This window comes from Corvus cornix, chromosome 1 (assembly GCF_000738735.6).
Source record: "Corvus cornix cornix isolate S_Up_H32 chromosome 1, ASM73873v5, whole genome shotgun sequence".
Lineage (NCBI taxonomy): Eukaryota > Metazoa > Chordata > Aves > Passeriformes > Corvidae > Corvus > Corvus cornix.
The window spans coordinates 29,496,978-29,516,909 of record NC_046332.1 but is presented as its reverse complement, the minus strand read 5'-3'; the positions used below and the strand labels follow the sequence as shown (position 1 = coordinate 29,516,909).

Below are 19,932 nucleotides of genomic sequence, written 5' to 3'. Positions count from 1 at the left end.
GCTTCCTTCCCCCACCCCCGCGGGCCCCTCTTCCGGCCATTGCCCGCGTTCCCTCCGCCCCGGTCACACACGGCCCCCGGCCGGGGATCGCCCGGCCCCGCTGGGTTTTGTTCCCAACTCCGCCTCGGCCCTTCTCCCGCTGCCCCCCGCCCCCGCTAGTCCCCTCCCAGCCCCGTCCCAGCCCCTGCCTTAGCCGGCAGTCCCTCCCTCCCTCGGCCGCGTTCATTTCATACCAACTCTCATTCTTCGCATTCCTCACTTCCTCCTTTCAAACTCCAGGGGAAATAAAAACCCTCCCTTTTCCTCCCAAACTCCTGGCCGGCCGCCCCCCCCCCCCCCCCCACGCCCCGCCGCCGCCCGGGCTCGCCGTCCCGCCGGCCGCGCCGCGCTCCTCAGGTGAGTGTGCGCTTTGTGCCTCCGCTCCCGCCGGCCCGGCTGCCCCCCCGCTCCCATCCCATTCCATTCCATCCCATTCCATTCCATCCCATCCCGGCCACCCGCCCGGCCCGGCATTGTTCGCCTCTCCCCGCCGCCGCGGGACCGGCAAGGGGGAGCCCGCGGGCCCACCCCGGAGCCGCTCCTCGCCAACTTTTTCTTTCTCTGCGACTTGGCGGCGGCGACGATGCTGAGCGGGAGGCTGACCCGCCCGCTCCCCCTGTCCCAGCCCCCGCTCCACCCCTGCGGGCTCGGGGGTGGGGATCGGGCGGGAGCGAGGGGCAGGCGCGCAGTTACAGCGCTCAGTGCTCTCTTGGCAGAAAGTCCTGGAGCTGAAGGAGGATTTGAAGCCGGTCCCCGCTGCCCCTGCGGAACAGCAGCCGCTCTTGCCTCGCTCAGGTCAGGACACGCTGTCCCACGGTGGCTTTGGCGCGGGGCGAAGGGGCGCGGGTGCCTGCGGGAGACGGGCTGGGAGGGAGGGTTCGGAGCCGCCCGTGGGCGACAGGCGAGGCACAGGCGTACAAAGGAAGCAATGGGAACATCCTCAGTGGAGGCTTCCCCCGCCGGGAAGGGGCTGCCGGCGCTGGCACTTGGGGAACTCGGTCGCTTGCCGCATCGGCTGGAAACTGCAGCGATAATGGGGAGGGGGGGGGGGGGGGAAAGGGTTTCTGTACGGTTCGTAGAGATGTGCTTGGGGAGGGTGGAGAGGTAGAGCAGGACTTTCTGTAGTAAGTTTTAATGTAAATTATAGAAGATGTTTTGGGGAAAATCATAACAATCATAAGGAAGCCTATCTGTGAGAAGGTATGTAGGTTGTTGTAGTGCGTTTACCGAAAGATGAGGAAATGTTTTCCTAGTTCAGTTATTCTGAAATTAAGAGTTGGGTTTTGGTGGCATGCCACAGGAAAGGATTAAAAAAAACCCAGACAAGCCAAACACACAAAAAACCAAACAAAAAGCTTTCCTGAGTAATCTTTTATCTTTTAAACGGAGATAATTCCGTTTAAACAATTTCTGGCATGGGATGCTGAAGATAAGGCTTTTTTGCAGAAGAGGGAAGAAGTGTAACTCAACAGGTTTTAAGAACTTCTGTATTTTATAGCGAACGATCACATATGTTAAAAAAAAAAACCGTAACAAAAACAAACAAAAACTCAGAACTAACCACAACTAATTACCAACTTTGTTTTTGTTTAACCTGGAGTTACTCTCATGTTACTTTCTAACCTTAAGAGTTGAGTTCTGCGATTCCTCTAGAAATAAACAACGCAAAATACTTTTCGAGTGCCGGGGGCTGAGTAGGAGGAAAGGAGATTTAGGGATTGGGTTTATTTTTCTCTTTTCCTGTTACTGGGAACAGGTCGGCTTCCCCAGGACCTGATTGTGGTGTCTGTGTGCAGAGTGAGAGAGCGTTCGTTCACCTGTCTGTCCATCTGTCTGGGTAGATGTGAGAGGTTTTATTGTTCTCCCGCAGAAGGAAGTGGGCAGCAGGACAGGGCAGAGAGTAATGGGGAGGAGCGAAAGGAACAGAACAAGGGGGAAGGCAGAGTGGGTATGTAGCAAGTGCTAGGGCTGGGCTGATGCTGCTGTACAGTCACCTGTGCAATTAAAGCCTTTTGGTTTCGAGAGCTTTTTCTCATGACAGAGAAGAGCCTGGGATCGTCTTAGAGTGAATACAGAGCGACTTCTTCATTAGGGCTGCTGCATGCTGAGGGACTGTGGTTTTCTCTGGAACTTGGGTTGGCAGAGTGAAGGGCAGCCAGTCACCTTTTCAGGGTTTTTTTGCAGTGGGTGCAGCCACATTTTCAGGTTTTCCTAAATCCCAGTGGGAATGGCTCCCTCAAACTAGTCTTATCAATCTCTAAACTGGGCTATCAGCTCATTGTTTGTGTCCTCTTGGAGGTGATCCTGGAAGCAAATAAATGTGCGTGAGAATGGTTACCAGGATTTTTCCACTGTCTTGGATCCTGCCACTTCTTTTGGATTTTTAAATTATTGCTACCGATGGTTTTCAAGTATTTTAGGTTATTACTGTGATAAGCATTTTAATGTTGCTATATTATAGAACACCTGTGGGAAAATGGTATGAAAATAGTACTGCCAAGCTTTCAAGAGAAAAAGGGCTCCATGGCACCCTATCTTGCTTGTGGTTTACATAAAATTACAGTTGCTGTTGGTTTTTTTAATCAGGTATTAGTTTTGCACAACACAAGTAGAGTAAGTAGTTTTGAGAGGGTTGCTGAAAAATAGTTTCCAAGAGATGCTGCTTTCATCTCTGTTTGGATGCTCATTCACAGCTTTCCTTCCTTGGTATTATGCGTCATTTTCTGCATCTTTCAGCTCTTGGTTCCATCCCAGCGTAACCCAAGGGGTGGGTCCACAAAGACTTGAGGCTGGCACTGCTGTGGACCTGTCCCCAGAGCCTCAAAGTACCCATTTCCTTACTTGTCACATCTCTGTGCTTTGTCACTGGCAGGGACGCTGGCACTGCTGTTCACTGCCCCGGGGCAGGGGGCTGATCCAGAGGAAAAGTAACACTAGCTTTTAGCAAGTTCGTTTTCAGCCACATCTGTTCTCCAGTCGAGGTAGTTAATCATACCGTCATGTGCCGGTGTGTCTGGAGAAAGGGGGTGCAGTGACTAGGAGGTGAAGGGTGGGGGAAGAATGGGGACATTTTCTTAATAACATTGCCATTTTTCTCCACCTTAGGTAGTTCCTTGGACCATGTCTGCAATAGCTCCTGTGAGAGTGAAATGGTTTTCTGTTTTATCTGACCATGACTGTATCTGAAGAAAGTGAAAATTTAGTATTACCTTTTTGTAAAGATCTATTGTACTTTCCCTATAGCTCATGTTTGTCTTTTGTTCATTTGTTTGGTTTGGGGTTTGGCTTGGTTTGGTTCTTCCCTCCCGTGTCCCCAAGCTATGTAGAAGTTTTCTTGGGCAAGTTTTTCATCACCCAATGTACATCAGGAAAGTTTTCTTACTCTACTGCATCAGTTTTTGCCTTGCTGTGTATTTCTCTGAAATGACTGCTTATTATTTCTCTCTGCATTTGCACCTTCTACATTCTTACAAGCTACTAGTGAGGCTATACTAATAATATTTTTCAATTTTCTAGGTCTAATTATTGGAGGTTTTTTGTACTCTTCACTTTCTTCAGTTTATCTGTGTTTTTTGTCAGAATGAGATCCAATATTCCACGAGTTTGGAGTGATTCATCTCTCTTCATTGCCTTGAAGTGATATCTGAGCCCAGGCAGATTAAAGTCACATTGGTCATTTTGCAGAAGCATTTGCTTTGCAGACAACTCTCTCATTTGTTCAGCATTGTCACTCTTGCCTGTCTTTAGCTCCTGCTTCTGGCAGGGCTTTTTCCTTGATTTTGTCTCTGGGTTTTCTTTGCATTACTTTTTCCACATAGTCCTATTTGTCTCCCTTGCTTCTTTCATTTTCTATTTTACACTAACACCCTTTGAGTTGTTTCCACCCACCGATGTTTGTAAACTTCATGCTGTATCACCTGCAAGTTTCATTGACGTTACCTTGAGTCAGTCTTAGATCTTTATTTAAGATGTCAAAGACAATGGGACTAGAAAAGATCCCTGCAGCAACCCAGTAGATGCCCTCTGTATCTGTTGGTTCTGTTTGTATCTCATCATATATCGTACCTGTATTATATATCACATATATCACTATGCATAGTTTTGAAGCCATTCGTTAATTTTTGAATAATATGATCAGTACTCTCCAATGCCAATCTGAAGTAATTTTTAGCTGTGATTTCTGTACAGAGTAACAAATGCTATTTTAAATCTAAACTTATTTCATTGTGCACTGTGTTCTTTTCATTCTCTACCTTCACAGCATTTCTGTCCTCCTTTGAGGAGCAATCAGGTTTATTAGGATTTACAGTAACGGATGCTGCTCTCTCTCCAACTTCTGCCAACAACCACGCTAAATAAATGCCAGCCTGTTCCTTTGTAGAGCCTTGTAAAAAAGCCATGAGTTGGCATGTGTGGAGCTCCTTACAAGATCTGAGACTAGATTATTAGAAAGAGTTCTTTAGGGTTAGGAGGTGGTGTTTTGAGTTCCTGGGGGGTTTTTTGGGATGGGGGGAGGGTTTGGTAGGTTTTTGGTTTTATTGTTCCTGCCCCTTGGGTCCTCTTTTTTCTGGAGATGATGCAGTCACTCCCCTTTGTTTTTAACACCATATGAATTAGACGTTTTCCTGCTAGGGAGGGGCAGGTTTTCCAGTTCCTGGTGCTACTGGCTGAGTCACTGGCTCTGTTTTTCTGTTCTCTTGTAGGTTTATAATTACCTTGTTCTTACCTTCTTTAGAATGTGATTGCCAAAGGGTAGGTGTTTTACACTCCTGTATTTCTGAGTGCCAGTGGCTTTCAGAGCCTGGGTGCAAGCCTTTGAAATATCTGCTTTGCTATTGCCAGAGAGAATAAATCAGCGTAGCCCTCAAAGTGCCTCCCTTCCAACAGTATGGTAGCCACTAATGACAGATGTCCAGGCATAGTGTAATCTCTTGTAACCTGGAATGCTTTAACTAAGGAGGAAATGTCAGGAGAACACAGAGCAGGTGTGTACTGAAATGGAGAGGGACGATTTGCTGATGTGTCTTAAGTTCATTTTACCTGATCATACATTGCCACAGCTCATTGAAATAAAGCTCATTGGTACCAGACTAGCAGGACTTAGGCAGGTCTTTTGGTTTGAAAAGCTAGTCAGCTTAGGGGGGGAAAAAAAGGTGTAAAAGAGAGGTTTGTGTAAGAAGATTATATCCAAGCACTCTCACTGCTCTTTGAATTATCTTTATAAAAATAAAATAATAAAATTCTATTTATTTCTCTGACCCCACTTGTTTGTGAAGGATCTATGTGATCAGAAGAAAATAACTGTGCAGGTGAAACATGTAAATCTCTGCTTTTCTCCACCCAGTATGTGAACTGAAAAATAGAGTAGCAGCATCTTTTTGCAGTGCTTTTGGTCTTAGGTTTTATTTGTAAGAACATGCTTTAAAAACTGGAGTAGTAGAGTCTGTGGTTGGCCGTGTCCCTTTAAGAATCTAGTTTTGCTTGGCTAGCTGCCCTTGTTCTCCTGTAGATTAATCCAGCAGAAGGTATATAACCTGTTGACCTTCCTGGCAAGAAGGGTCTGGAAGGGCAAAGAGATAAATCAAAAGGTTCATGCTTTCCTGTAATATGTGGGGACAAGTTTGTTTTTCAGATTTTGACATTTCTTTTCTTTTTCTTTTTTTTTTTTTACTGATTCCAGTTTGAGGGTTGGGGTTGTAATTACAGATTCTCATGATTTTCATTTGGTTTCTATGAAATCGTTCTGTGTTCAGCAGGTTGGAGATGGCGGCATGTTTATGCCACATTTAGAGAGAGGAAAGAGTTTGAACTCAAAATTACACTGGTCTGAGTTGAGGGTGGCTTTACTGTCTCGTATCAAACTGGTAGGAGCATTGGAATCTGGTAAAAATGTCTGGTGTGTCCTTGCTAGGAAATTTCAGACTGTTCTTCAGAAAGGTTGACTTTCGCTAGTGTCAGCCTTAAGAACTGAGCGTGTAAGCAGTAAATGTTGACCTGCTGCATGATCCAGATGGGTGTGTACTCCAAACCTGAGCTGGGGTGGTGCCTGAATACCCCAGGAGAGTGCAGCTGGGTTGGTAGCCATGAGGAGGGTTCATTTATGTGATGCAGGTGTTTAATCATGCTTCTTCTTTACTTAGGTATTGCATTATGACAAGCATCAAACCCCTTTAAGCTCATGCCAGACTACTACTAAAATCAAAGCACATGTGTAATTGGTTGACTGAAGGTGGAAAAGTGAAAAGAGCACTGAGCATTTGTCCCGTTTTATATACCTGTTCTGGCTGTTTCTGATTTGCATTTGTCTTGAGCCTTTAGTAGGGGGCTTAGCCCTGACCAGACAGGTCATGCCCGCAACACAGACCACCTGCAAGCACAACAGAAAGGGAAATTTGACTGCATTCATGGGTTGTGTGATCGCTGTCTGTCTATTCTCTTTTAAGTCTCTTAGCCCAGGTTCAGCTATTTCTTTTCTTGGAGACTGACTCTAGTTTTGGAGCTAAACATTCACTGCTTTGGATGAGATTTGCAAACATCTGTCTCCTGTCTGAGTTCATGTGCAATTCTGCCATTAGTGTCATGGGAAGCTAAGGATGTCCAAATTGCGAGGCTTTGCTGGAACATCTATCTTTGAGTCCTAGACAAGAGCTTGAAAGATGTCATGAGCAGGAGGCAGGATTAGGAAACAAGAATTTGATTTTGATATCATAAAGTGGGCATTATGGGTCTCAGCTTAGTGTTACTTGTCAGCAAATAGTCAAAAGATACTCTATTTCCAGACAATGTTAAACATGAGCCCCTCTGAAGTTACCACTTGCAATTGCAAATCACTTTTAAAGTTAACCTTTTCTTGTCTTTTTTAACCCTATTCTGATTTTGCCATTGGGTGGTTCAGTCACATCTTTGTGCTATACATTTTTCCATAGGTAAAATGGGGGCTTTTGAGCCTGATGGTGAGATTTTCAGGACAACTGAATTTCAGTGGAATTAGGAGCAAGGAGGTTTTTTTAAGGTTGCGACTGAAGGTTCCCTATCCTTAAATAATTAAGTGAATAATACTCTTTGGGAAAATGCTTGGCTTGATTTATTTCTGTCTCTAGCTTGGTTTGGTAATTCCCAAGTAATTTTAGTCAGTCAATATCTACACTTGTCTGTAAAATGGGACAGTTACAATTTTCCTGTGTTAGCTGACACTACCAATGCTTCTGCGATAGAAAAGGGACGTGATTATCTGACTTCCTCCTGGTTCTTGCTTTCTAACCAGCTCCATGGAGAATGACTCCTGGTGACTGCTGCTGCTAGCACGAGGGTGACGAACCATTTTCACCCTGCCACAACCTTCATCTGTTGGGGAAGCTGTGAAACACATGCCACATGTCTTGGAAAGTCAGGGAGAATGGGAGCTCTGGGAACAGTTCCCACATGGGAGATAACAGTGACTCCCCAGGAATTCCACTGTTCCTTTGAGAGCTGGGGCCAGCCCAGTGCGTGGCTCCATCCCAGCACAACCTGGCAGTGTCAATCTCTGCTGCCCTTGCTGGCTCGTTTTTCTCTCCCAGCTGAGACATAAATCACCCAGTAGTCATGTTGTCAGTCCAAGGCTGGTGGCCTTGTGATGTGGCCTGTACATGGGAGCTGGGCACGAGTTGCCCATTGCTCAGGATCGATCCCTGAGTTGGCCACCCCCAGACTAGTGGGATCAGAACTGGCCTTTGGGTTTTGTTGTTGGATTGTGGGGGTTTTTTCTCCCCTCCTTAGGGCAGCAAGGCTCTGTGCTCTGTTTCCTTTATCTCAAATGTAACAGATTGGATGGTGTGCAAGGCCACACACCGCCTTATCTCATCACATCCTGTTTGACTGCATTATCCAGGGCTGCACTGATAGAAGTTCTCCTCTCTCCTTGCTTTGATTTATATCACTCTGCTGGACGCTACATCCTCTCTCTGTTTCAGCCAGAGCTAGCTACTGCAATAATTTAAGAGTTGTTTTGCTTTGCTCGGGAAGTCAGGTGCCTTTTGAACAGCAGCTGCTGCAGGCAGTTTCGGTGTAGCAAACAAACCAAGCTTGATTTTGTGTTAGGCAGTGTGACAAGCTGAGTAGCTGGAGCCCAGCCTCCTGCTGGATATGATCTGAGGCTAGTAGTGCACGTTCCTTTGTAAACCAGTCTTATTCAGTGTTGAGACAGAGACAAAAATCTCACCATGCAGCCTGTGGATGTAACGAGTGTATTGCCTTGCCCAGTACAGAGAGGGAAATCTCAGTTCTTTCCTCCTTGCCTGGCACTACGGCTAGTTAGGAGCTTTTACATCCCCTGCAGCCAGTAACACTTACCTTAACTGGTTTTATTCATGGGATTATGCAGCAGTACTCTGGTGTCATGGGTGGATAGGGCCATTCACAGGGAATAGCCAACATTACTCAGGATTGCAGGAGGCCCGGGGCAAAAAGTGAGATGACAGCCAGGCTCAGCCCTTGGCTAAGCTGTTACGGAGTGTTTGAGCAAAGCCCCCTCAAAAGGCTCAGAGAACTGCACCCACCCATCTCCACTGTCTCCAGGTTGCTTTAATGATGGGAGTGCAGCTCCTAAGGAGCCTGAGGAACTGGTTGCTACCTGGTGCTGCAAAAGTGCTGTTACCTTCCTAGCTACAGTTCAGTGCCAGTTGGGCTTGCTACAGTTGCATCCTTTTTTCTTTTTTCTGCAGAGACCTTGTAAACTTGTCCATGATTTTGTCCTCTTTTGTCTGCGAGCTTTAACAAATCTTATTTATTGTTGAATACCTGCTTTCCCACCTTTTCCCTTTCCAGTATGTTTTTCCTGCAGTCTTTGAGTTGCACCGTCTGGGAGCTACTCATCTACTGATTGCACTCATTTTTCTCTTTCAGAGGAGCTAAGCTATTCTTGTAGTGTCCCATAGAATTTCCCAGTCTTCTTCCTCTGGTAAGTTTGAATGCTATCTTCCATCTTGTACCTTGAGCAATAGGTTTCTTAGTATTGCAGACTTTTGCTTCCCTAAACCCAAATCTCCTTGTATTGAGTGCGTCGTGTAAGATCATTTGTTAGGTGTTCTAGATGGGAGTAAGTGGCTGGTTATTCATGTTTCCAGGTTTTCTTATTCTTATATATATAATACACTCTAAAGTTTGAGCAGCGGGACATCATCTGTTCTAGCTGAACTAACCTTTTTTTTTAAAAAAATTCTCTGACTGCTGATCTGATATGAAAATGTTGTGGTTCGGATCCTCTACAGTAGCAGTATTTGGCTCATGTTACTGAGGTAGTGAATACCGGAATTGTTTGGGTTTGTTTGCATTTCAATGACGCCAAGGAGTATCTGCAAGGTGAAGCAATCCCTGCCAGCACAGCCTGCACTTCCAGTGAATGAGACCGAAGGTGAAGGGATGCTCTTGGTAAAACACAGCTACTTCCTCAGGGTGCAGCCAGCTCAGGAGCAGGAGTGGAACCGCCTGTCCGACTCCACGCGGCTGTGCTGGCAAGCGCCCCTGCCTGGGAGGGGTGAGTGAAAGGGGACATCTCTGCCCAGTGTGTTGTGCTCGGTTCCAACAGGGAAAGGGGGTGGCCATGGAGTGGGGGGGAGTCTCTTGGACAGAGCAGCTCTAAGAAAACTGAACAACTGGAGGCAGCTGGCTGCAATTTTTCAGATCCTCAGGAAAGTATGATTTTGTGTTGAGCAGCTGCCACAAACACTTAAGAGGGAGCTGTTACCAACAGTTATGACTGAGGGATTAATATTAGAAAGCAGATGTGTCAGACTATGGAGTCTGTTTAAAGATGTGCTCCCTGTCAGTGAGACGTTGGCTGAAGGGCTCTTGGCAGCTGTCTAGCCCTGCAGGATCTCTGAATCTCAATGAGATACCATTTGTGAAAGGAAAGAGAGTTAGTGTTGAAATTATCAGAATTGGAACACTTAAATCAAAGCTGCTGGAGCTGAAGTATTTTTGTGCTTTCTCCATGGTTTTGCTTTGTGAGTGACTTATTAAGAAATGACCACGGCAGAAAGAAAAACAGGCAGCAAGAGTGAATAAGAAACAGTATTTGGACAGAGTGAAACATTAAGAAGGAAGAGATACTGTGATGAGGAGGTGGATGTGCTTTGAGGGGTCTTGTGTCTTTGAACCTGGGACAGAAGCCATGCCTGGATCCTATAAAGAAAAATAGTTAATCATCTCTCAGTAAAATAAGAGCGGGATCAGAATTAGAAAAACTGTAAGGTACAATCACAGAAGTACAAAAGCCAAGGAGTGGGACGTAAGTTCAGACTGAGGGAATCTCAAGAGAACAAACACCAAGCCCTGTGACCTCTGGCAAAACTTGCTATTATGAGTATGGGACAACATCCTCTGACTACACTGTTCCTGAGAACTGTGCCTGGTAAGGGAATTCACATGGGAAGGAATTGTGTGATTATGTCTGGGATGTCTGTTTAGTGCTTTCGGAATTAAATTCCCTCCACATCAGAAGAAAGCTTTGTGATTACAAACTGTTCCACAGGCAGAACTTAAAATAAATACTAAAATATTTAGAAATATTAGAACATTGAGTAATACAAATAACTATTAAAGTTACCAGGCTGTATGCATGTAGTTACTATTGACTGGAAGACAGAAGCAAGCTGAAAAGTAGATGCTAACTGAAACATTTGTATTTTGTTAAAGAAGTTACTAATGAATATCATTCAAACCTTTCTTATAAATAAGACATTCGACAATCTCGTGTTTCTGAAAAATCCTGTTTTTCACCAGATTGCTCATTCAATGGGAGGTGATTTCACTGCCACTTTTCCAATTTGCCATACTAATAAAGTAATTTACCACGGGGTTTAGCCCCCAGCTTCTTTTTAGTTTGCTTTGCTTAGTTTAATGAGTGGTCATCTTGGCCACCACTGAGTTCAGATCAACAGTGCAGGAGACAGAAGGCTTGAAAGTGTTCAGCCAAAGCAGAGACCAACAGATCAGATAGCACCCAGCCAGGACTCCCTGAATTACTGTCTATTGCTTCTGAGCACAGAGTATTGCCTGGGACTGCACGTGGAGTTCACTAGTTAAGCAACATTATTTAAGGAAACTTTGCAGACCTGTTAAGCCTTTGGCATCTTACTGATCTAGGGGCATAGAGTTATAAGGATTTCCATGGCCATTTCAGTCTATGGAATTTCTTCAGAAGTTTTCAAATAGAAGTAAGATTTTTTGCTAGTGTGCTCTGTAATCTGAGTAATTACAGAGGTTTTAGCTGGAGATGGCCAAACATCCTTGATTTTATAGTCTGTATGGTTCCCCGTTTTTCATCATCCATCAGGAATAGCTTTAGTACCAAGAAGGGAAAGCAGAATCAGGCCCCAATTGTAGAAAAGTTGGGATTGGGCATAATAGCACATTTCGGTTCCTTTTGACCTAGCTGTACCTTGAGATAGAACATTGCTGGGCAAGGCACAAAAAGTAAGAAGCATTAAAAAAAAAGTGTCTGGTCACTCAAGATTTATATAATTTCTTCTGTCACTGCTATTATGTTCCACATCTCCCTTGATTTACACCAGTGTGAGAGAAAGTTCACAAACTCAGTTCACATATTCTGTCTCTTGCTTTGTGGACTTCCCTTAATGTACAAATTACATCTGCTTAAGTCAGTGCAAGTTTCCTTTAAGTTTTGGAGAACAGTCTGGAGAGTTGACACTGCACTGAATAGGACATGTTTTCTCCTCCAGTTATTCTGCATCTTGGATTAGAATGGACCCAGATTTTCCTGTGTCACCAAAAGCACTTAGTGCCGGTGCAGAGCCTTGTAAAATATGCAATGATCAGGCAACAGCTCCTAGGGTGTGAATGTGGTGGGGGGAGGAGAGTTATGCTTCAGATACATTTATTTAGTTGCAACTTAAGAGTGTGCCCTGATGAAATCATCTGCTAGGTATTCCCCTGTGTCAGCATGGACACTAAGGAGATGAAAATAACTGGATTCAAAGTAGATGCTTTTTATGGTCATGATGGTCCTTCATTCCCTAGGAGATGACTTTGTCTGCCTGTATGTATTGCTAGGGGATTTGGCTTGACAGCAGAGCCGTAGCTTCCAGTGACTGTGGCTTTGGGAGTCCTGTAGTTGAGCAGTTGGAGCGTGTTTTCACTTGGTGTGGAGCCTGCTGGCTCGTGTGAGGTTTGCAGCTCCCAGTGCAGGTGGTGTGATGAATACACTTGCTGTTACACCTTGGGTTTCTTTCTGAACCCTCCATTTCTCAGCCTGTCACCATAACTTAAAACCAGCCTGGGCCTTGTGTTTGTGGAGATTTTAATGTGCGTTAACTATGGAGGGTCTGGAGGGCCTCCAGGGACTAGGGATGCTTGGGGAATATCAAAAGGAGAACATTTGGAACAGATAAATTCTGTTTCCCTGTCAGAGTCTCCCTGTGGAAAGCTTACTCCTCTACACTGATTCCCCAGCAGGACAATCTCTTGAATACCCATGTAATTTTTTTATTAGCATCTGTCAGTGAAAGGGGGAATGTTTGGTGATGGAAGCAACTGTTACCCTTCATTTCAGGGTCTCTTAAAGTCACATTGCTGGCCTTGGTGCCATTCACAGTGTGTGTGGGATGTCTGTCCCAGTGGTAAAAAGCCAAGTGTAAGCTCCCCTTTCTGCCCCTCTCACCTCCCATTTTATTATTTCTTTCCATATTCATTAGAGCTCTGAAATAGTATACCGTGGATCAAGAGGATTGAAATAATCTCATGTAGGCGGTGAAATGGATGGATGAGCAGTGGTAGGCCATTCCAGTGATTTGTGTGTGTCAAATACTGTCACAGGAAATAACTCATATACTGGGTTTTCTGAATGTCTTTGTGACCTATTTGTTAAAAGGCTGCACACTACACTGTGTCTAATTATTTGTCTAATTCACATTGTCTGTATTGAAATTAGTCAAAGGCCCAGTATTGTCTTACTTGTTTCCTTAGCTTTTGGTGGGTTTTGGAGATGTAAAAAATGTATCTGCTGCTGTTTAAAGTCATTAAGGAGCAGCAAAACCTTCTGAGTGCCAGTGTTGTCAAATCTTTACAATTTCAGCTTTTGAAATGTTAAAGTTCTTCAAGAATTTCAGCTTTTATTAAAAAAAAATAAATCTGGTCATTATGGTTTTGGAGAAGATTTTAAAAACACAAAATCCAAAGAGGTAAGAAATGAAAGAAAGACCTAAAAAAAGTTTATGTCAGAAAAGCTTCTGGAGCCATGAGCCCTGAATTTTTGAAGGTCTGAGGTTGAATGAATGGACTGCTTTTCCCCTATATCAACTATGGCATAACTGCACATATTTTTTTTTCTAGCTAGTTTTTGACAAATACCACACTCAAATTTCTCCTCTGTTTCTCTTTACATTTTCACTGGGATATTTCTGAGCTAGACAGTTGTTATGTCAGACCTCTCTCCTTACTCTCATATTCAGTGCAGGTTTGATGATTCTGTCGCTTTTGGAAAAAAAGTCCTTATTCTGATTTTCTTGCTACCCAGTTCAATGTGGTGATAGAGAGGGAAGTTTCAAACTCTGGCTGGATTCTCAAATGCTGGCTTGTGAATGTTCTTTGTAGTCCAGATAACAAAGCTATTAAAATGATAAACAAACAGCTTTGGGATTAAGGCAGAAGAATGATCTGTGTCTTTAGAAGCCATTTGTCTCCTGCCTGGTTGACTGGAAGTGTCTGTGTGGTCTGAAGTCAATTTCTCAATGAGTGTTTCAGCAGCTCCGCTCAAAGGCTTCAGCCTCTCTGTAGGCATTTATAAGTAGACTATAATTTATTGTGGTTTTCAAGAGCTAGCAGCTGCCAGCTCAGGTTCAATGAGAAACCAATTTCTGCTCCTGCCCAGTGGCAAATCTAATAGCCTGAGACTGGTAAGTGATGAAGGGGCAGAGAGGCAGAGGAAACTGAGGGAATTTGCCCGAGGTCGTTCTGAAGATGAGCAGTAACAACAGGCTAAGCACCTTGGTTCTTGACCTGCTACCTAGTGCTGTCACCCCTGTACTGTGGTGCCTTCTACTCCTGCCAGGATATGATGCTGGGATTTGGAAGACATTGCATTAAACTGTCTGGCTCCAGGAACGGCTTTTTTAAAGCACAGCTGATCCTTGAGAAGAAATGTCAGTGTTAGAAGTGACACCAACTACTAAGTCTGATCCAGTGAAACAGTATCTAAGAAAATTTCAACCCCAGTGCTCAGTGATGACTAGATAATTCATCACTGCTTTATTTTGCATAGTCTTTCACACAGACTGAATCCATCTATGTGTGCTTCAGAAAGTTAAATAACAATTACATGGATAATGACAGTGCAGGGAAAAAGAAATAAAGCAGATAAGGACACAAGAAGAATCCTCTGAGGAGAACTGGGAAGTGACAGAGTTAATGAGCCAAAGAGAGACTGGAGCAGGCTGTTTTTTTAGAAGGATTTGTAGAAAGGGTTTTCATCTCAACATAAATAAAAATCCAACACGCGGTTATCGTTTAAGATAAACTTGAAGTAAAACCCCTCCTGACTGCGTTTTTTTTTAACTTTTTTTTGCTTTAGGGTCTCCATTTTCCTAGCGAGGAGGGTTTCTAACTGCCCGATGGGATGTGCTTGCCATTGCAGGTTCTGAGTCTGCTCCTCCACGTGGCACCTTGGAGTTTCTAGCTGGCACCATTACCTCCAACGAGTGGAGTTCTCCCACCTCCCCTGAGGGGAGCAACGACTCGGGGGGCAGCGAGGCCTTGGACAAACCCATCGACAATGACGCCGAGGGCGTGTGGAGTCCAGACATCGAGCAGAGCTTCCAGGAAGCGCTAGCCATCTACCCACCATGCGGCCGGCGCAAGATTATCTTGTCCGACGAAGGCAAGATGTATGGTAAGGAGAGACCAAGGGCACAACACAGTGCTCCAGGCAGCCTGCCCTGTGCACCCAGTGATGCTCTGAGTGAATTCCCTTCTCTCAGGTGTTCCCAGGCTGATGCTGTTGGTTGCCTCGAGTTGTATTTAGGAAAATCGGTGTGAAGATCTTGACATTGCAAAGGAGACGGAGTTATAGGTATCTTTTTCAGGGGACTATCAATAAGGTAGATCTCAGAGTTGAGCATGCTACTGACCGAATCTTTATATATAAATACATATAATCTAATGTCTTAATGGTGTGACAAAGCCTATCTTTTATGGTATCTCTTGCTGCTGTCTTCACTGTTCTTGTTGGAGGTAAGATCAGGTGATGGACTCTATGTCTGGTGCTACAGGACAGAAGTTCAGCTCCTGAACCCCTGAATGGCTCTGCTGGTGTGCAAGTGCCTACAGTTCATTTACTAGCTACACTTTTCAGATCTTAAGAAGGGCAGAAAGTTCTGTGTACTCCTTTTCATTGTAGTTTGCCTTCTCATAGCTCTGGTACAAGTATCTTTCACTTGTGGGTTCTTCTCATCTAGCTAACCAGATACCCAGCCCTGAATACAGAGAAGCTCTGGCTTGCAGCTGCAGCAGAAGTCAACTTTATATGTGATAGACATACTTTTGAATTGGATCTTTGACCTTTTCCACAGTTAAAATTTCTCTTTTGATTGTGTTCATAAAATGTTGGTCTGGCCTGGATTGTCTAGCTGAGTATTGCAAGAAGCCACCTGGTACTTCTGCGACTAAAAAGCAAAGCAAAGGCTGAATGCCCAGGATTTGGTTTTAAGTCCCAAGGTGGCCAGTTTCTCAGAACACTATCAAGGATCTTACAGAAGGCAGCCCTCTTTCTACCCAGTCAGTGCTTGCTATTTTTTTTACCCCTGTACATTGGAATCTGCCTGTCTTCACCGGCCCCATCATGGGATGCTCCGTGCATGCCCTGGAGCTTCCTAATGAGCACTTCACAAGTCATTCTGCAGGTTTCTGTTCACCCATCAGGCCATTGTTCCCTGAGCAAGGGAATAGATTGCTCTGATTGTGGGAGCGTGGGTGGGGTCTTGTTTACATGGCCTTATCTACAGTGGATGGTTTTACTGGGTACATACATCATTGTGTCTGCGAAGAGCCATATAGGTTGGGTAAGGCTGATCACCCTGAGGCTAATCTAGGGCCAGTATTCTTAGGCAGACACCAATTCCTGCTCTGTGCTGGCGCAGACATTTTTGTGGATGTGCTATGGAACCAACCGGGGAACTGATCCAGCTTAAAACTAACGTGGTCAGAACGGGTAAAAAAAGTGAACTTTAATTGGGATACTGCCCACCTGCTTGTGCTGGTGTTTAGAGAAAGGATGGTGAGATTGGGAATGAGCAGCCATGACTGAGGTTAAAGTAAGACTGCTTCTTTAGGGAGCAATGCTTGCTTAACATGTTACTCAGACTAAAATATTACTTGAGAATCCACCCCATGGTTATTAAGCATGAACTAGTGACATGCTCCTTGTTGCTCTATATCTGCACTACTTTTCATGATGGGTGACTTTTAAAATTACCGGTGAAAAATTACAGTTGTGTTTTAAGATTGTGTTAATTTACTGAATATTTTGCACGGTCCTTGAAGTATTTCAGCTTTGGAGTGAATGTGTCAGAGCAGAGAGTGAAAGACAAGAAAAGAAATGAGAGCAAAAGTGAAGTACGAAGGGCTACAGAAACCAATGAGACTTAGCTGAGCCTGACTTAGCATAGATTGGTGTTAAGTGGAAGACATCTAGTTGACTGGACTGGTGAACTGCAGAAGGTAAATAACCCAGTTGCAGGGTGAAAAGTTTAGGGTAAGCTCAGGGAGAAGAAATAAAGAGCTTTTCTGCAAGCCCTCCCCCACTACTCCAAATGGGACAGTGTCCCTGCTTGCCTTCAGTGCACCTGTTCTGAGTGTGGACGGTTGGTTCAGTGTGCTCCTGACAGAACCCAGGCACTGATTTATGCCCTCCTTTGCTTACTCGTCTCCAGGATCCCGGCCAAGGAAGTGGGGCCCTGTCTGGGATCTATAGAAAGATATGACCGGGCAGGGAGAATAAATATAGTCCCTGATTTCATCTTCAGTACTCACAAGCCAGCTCGTGGAACAGGGCAAGCTTGATGTGGAGCTGGCCCTGCCTCTGATGGGATGGTTATTTATCCACCCTCTGACCGACTGGCACAGAGCTCTCTGAACCAAGGGGTGAGGTGTTACAGAGAGCTGTGTATGCCCCTTTTCCCTGACAAAACTGGGACCATTTCACTGTTTCTCACTGAGCAGTGGCTCGTGTGGTACTACTATGTTGGGCAAGATGCTCCAGGTCTCAGAATCTCTCCTACGTGCAATTTACATGCTTCTCGCCTTTTGTGAGGCAAGCTGTCGTCAGTTTAAAGTTGGCAGCTTTTAGCTGAAGTGCATTGAGGCAAAATAAAGAATTTGTGCTGTTTCGCTTAAATGCATTTAAAATTGTACAGAAAGGTGTGTTTCAGCCTCTACATGCTCATGTCTCCATGCCTCTTCAAAGTCAGCTTGTTTACAGCTCTTTAGGCGACAGTCTGCTGATTGCTGACTGAACATGATTCCACCTTCACACCAAAGTCAGCCAAGCTCTTCTCTGTACACTGATAATCTGCATCTCGATTCCTTTGCTGCCTTTCCTTCCATTGTCTCTTTCTATACTCGACACGTTCCATTTTAGTGTGGAGGCAGCATCCTGACTAAGCTCATGCCACAGCACGCTCTGGGTGCAAGCCCTCACTGGCCTTTCCAGCAGGCTTTGCTGACCACCTGCTTAAGGCACAAGCAGCTGTCTTGTCTGATATGGAATGCTGTCCTTTCTCCTAATCATTGTGTTGACATTAGAAACATTGAGTCTGGGGCACTTAACTGCTCTGGTGCCTTCTGGTATCACTAAGGTCTTGCAGAATAATTTTATGAGTGTTGCCTGCTAGAACACTGTGGGGGTACAGTATTACAAATCTGTCACTTACATTTTCCAACAATGTTTTTCCGTGGGAGCAATAATATCTAGCATTTGTACTAAATACACGATCACAGAATTAGGTGTTTGGTATCTCCTGGCATCTTCAGTACTGATCTAGAGAAAGAAGAGGGAAAAAGCTTAGTGCCTTTATGAGATTTGCATGGAGATGCTAAATAGACCAGGTCTCCCAACAGTACTGAGAGCAGAGAAATGAAAAATAGTAACTTGCAACATGATACTTATTTTGACATTACAAGAGAGACAGTAAGAGCTTGGAAGAAACGAATTACTGCCTTAGCTGTCCAGTGTTTCCTTCCACTGCAGGAACACCTGGCTTGGAGCACCTTTTTGCAAAAGGGGCTAGAATTGATGGGTGTTTGTTAGATGGCTGTTCTGAAGGAGTCACTAGTTTAGCAGCTGCTTTTCAAACAGCTCAGCCATTTCTGTGCTGAGCAGGGAGGGGCAGACAGCTGGGGGCAGTCATCCATCGCCCCGTGCTGGTGCCATCTGTTTGTGAATTGCTGATAGGAAATACTTAAAGATGTCCAAAGCTTAGAGGCTGAGTGATAGAAGAGGGATAGCCAACCATGTTACTAGTTAAAACCCGGAGCAGGCTAGTGGACCACAAAGACTTGGGTTTGCAACATGACTGAAGATGGGATGAAAGGTCAGTCTGATGCTGCCAGAGTTACCAGGTCACAGGTGGTCCCTCCCACCCCTATTCTGAAATGACTAGGTAAATTTGCAGGATAATGCCTTTATCTCAAAGGGATAAGTTATCATTTCATGTTCTCCCTGGCCTCAAAGACTTACTAAAAGTAGAACTGGAAAGCACATAAATCCGAAGAAGCATAAAACATACGCTGCCTGTCCCAGTTCATAAACACTTCTCCTTGAGGGGAGGGAGGAGCATCGTTGCTATTTAAAATATGTAAACCTTCGAGGTGTCAGTCTTCAAATGCTTTCCTCTGTATTGTAGTTTAGCATCTTACCTGATGATGTTTCAATCAAAGGTATTGGAACATGCTGAGAATGTGCTCAGTTGACACTGAACTGAATGTTCCAGGTAATTGCAAAATTTGTACTTCAGCTGTGATATCCCTCAGAGAGATACTTCTGAAGTTCCTATCCCTTCCATTAGTATGACCTAGTGAACTGTAGAACAGCCCCTTATCCCATGGTTTTGGGAAAAAAAAAGGAATCTCCTATTTTAAACACTAGAAGACAGACAAAACTTGGATTTGTGGACAATTGGTCAGGATTCAGACTTTGCCCTCCCCTCTGGTGGTAGGTGTAATGTTTTTGGAGCTGCTCAATAACAAGGTTTTGTTTCACTCAGTCATCTTTCAGCTTTGCTTTTGTGTGGCTCTGGTTCTTTGTTGTCGACTAGACAAAGCCAGACTTCTGGAGACATTAGCAGTGAGTTAGACTTCTGCTGGAGTTTGTCGTGCTTTTCCTTCCATCTCCTTTGTAAGCCAAGTTTATGGTTTTTTGTGTTAAGCTGTATGTCAGTTTAACTGGTGTTCTCTCCATGCAAGCATAAAAAGAAGTATTTTTCCATGAATTCCAAGCATTTCTTGAATATTGAGAAATTTGTTGCTTGTGAAATACCAGCCCACCAGAAATCTTCTTGCAGTTAACAGTACTGACTGTGGCATCTTTCCTTAACATGCTTAGTACTGAACATAAATATAGTAGCAATTTTATTGTGTACTACATGTTATCCAAACTATTGTGACTCCTTTTGTGGGGGCTTCATTCTGTTGTTTCAATAAAGGGGACATACTTTTTCCTGTCCCTTTTGATTTTTAGCAGTTTTGTAGCCCCATATTTATCTGTCAGGCTTAAAAAAAGTGAGCTGTCTAGTATGACATTTTTCTCACTGTGTACGTCTGCAGCCACAGAGTTTTTGTCATGTTTTAGTGATTTCCTTCATTGGCAACATTGCATTACCCTTATGGCTCTTCCTCTGACTTTTT

The 19,932-nt window shown here is 44.5% G+C and overlaps 1 protein-coding gene across 2 annotated transcripts in view; it reads left to right on the top strand.

The window, feature by feature from the left end:
• The first annotated feature begins 194 nt into the window (after positions 1-194).
• Positions 195-19,932, top strand: part of TEAD4 (TEA domain transcription factor 4) — a 51,564-nt gene continuing 31,826 nt past the window's right edge. Inside the window, exons 1-3 of one of the 2 annotated variants that reach the window (XM_039561239.1) lie at positions 195-396; positions 756-834; positions 14,669-14,923. In XM_039561239.1, the coding sequence (XP_039417173.1) occupies positions 14,917-14,923 (7 nt within the window). In that variant the 5' untranslated portion in view covers positions 195-396; positions 756-834; positions 14,669-14,916. Of the gene's footprint in view, positions 397-750; positions 835-8,922; positions 8,978-14,668; positions 14,924-19,932 lie in introns of those variants that run through there. The other variant, XM_039561247.1, reaches the window with a different exon arrangement.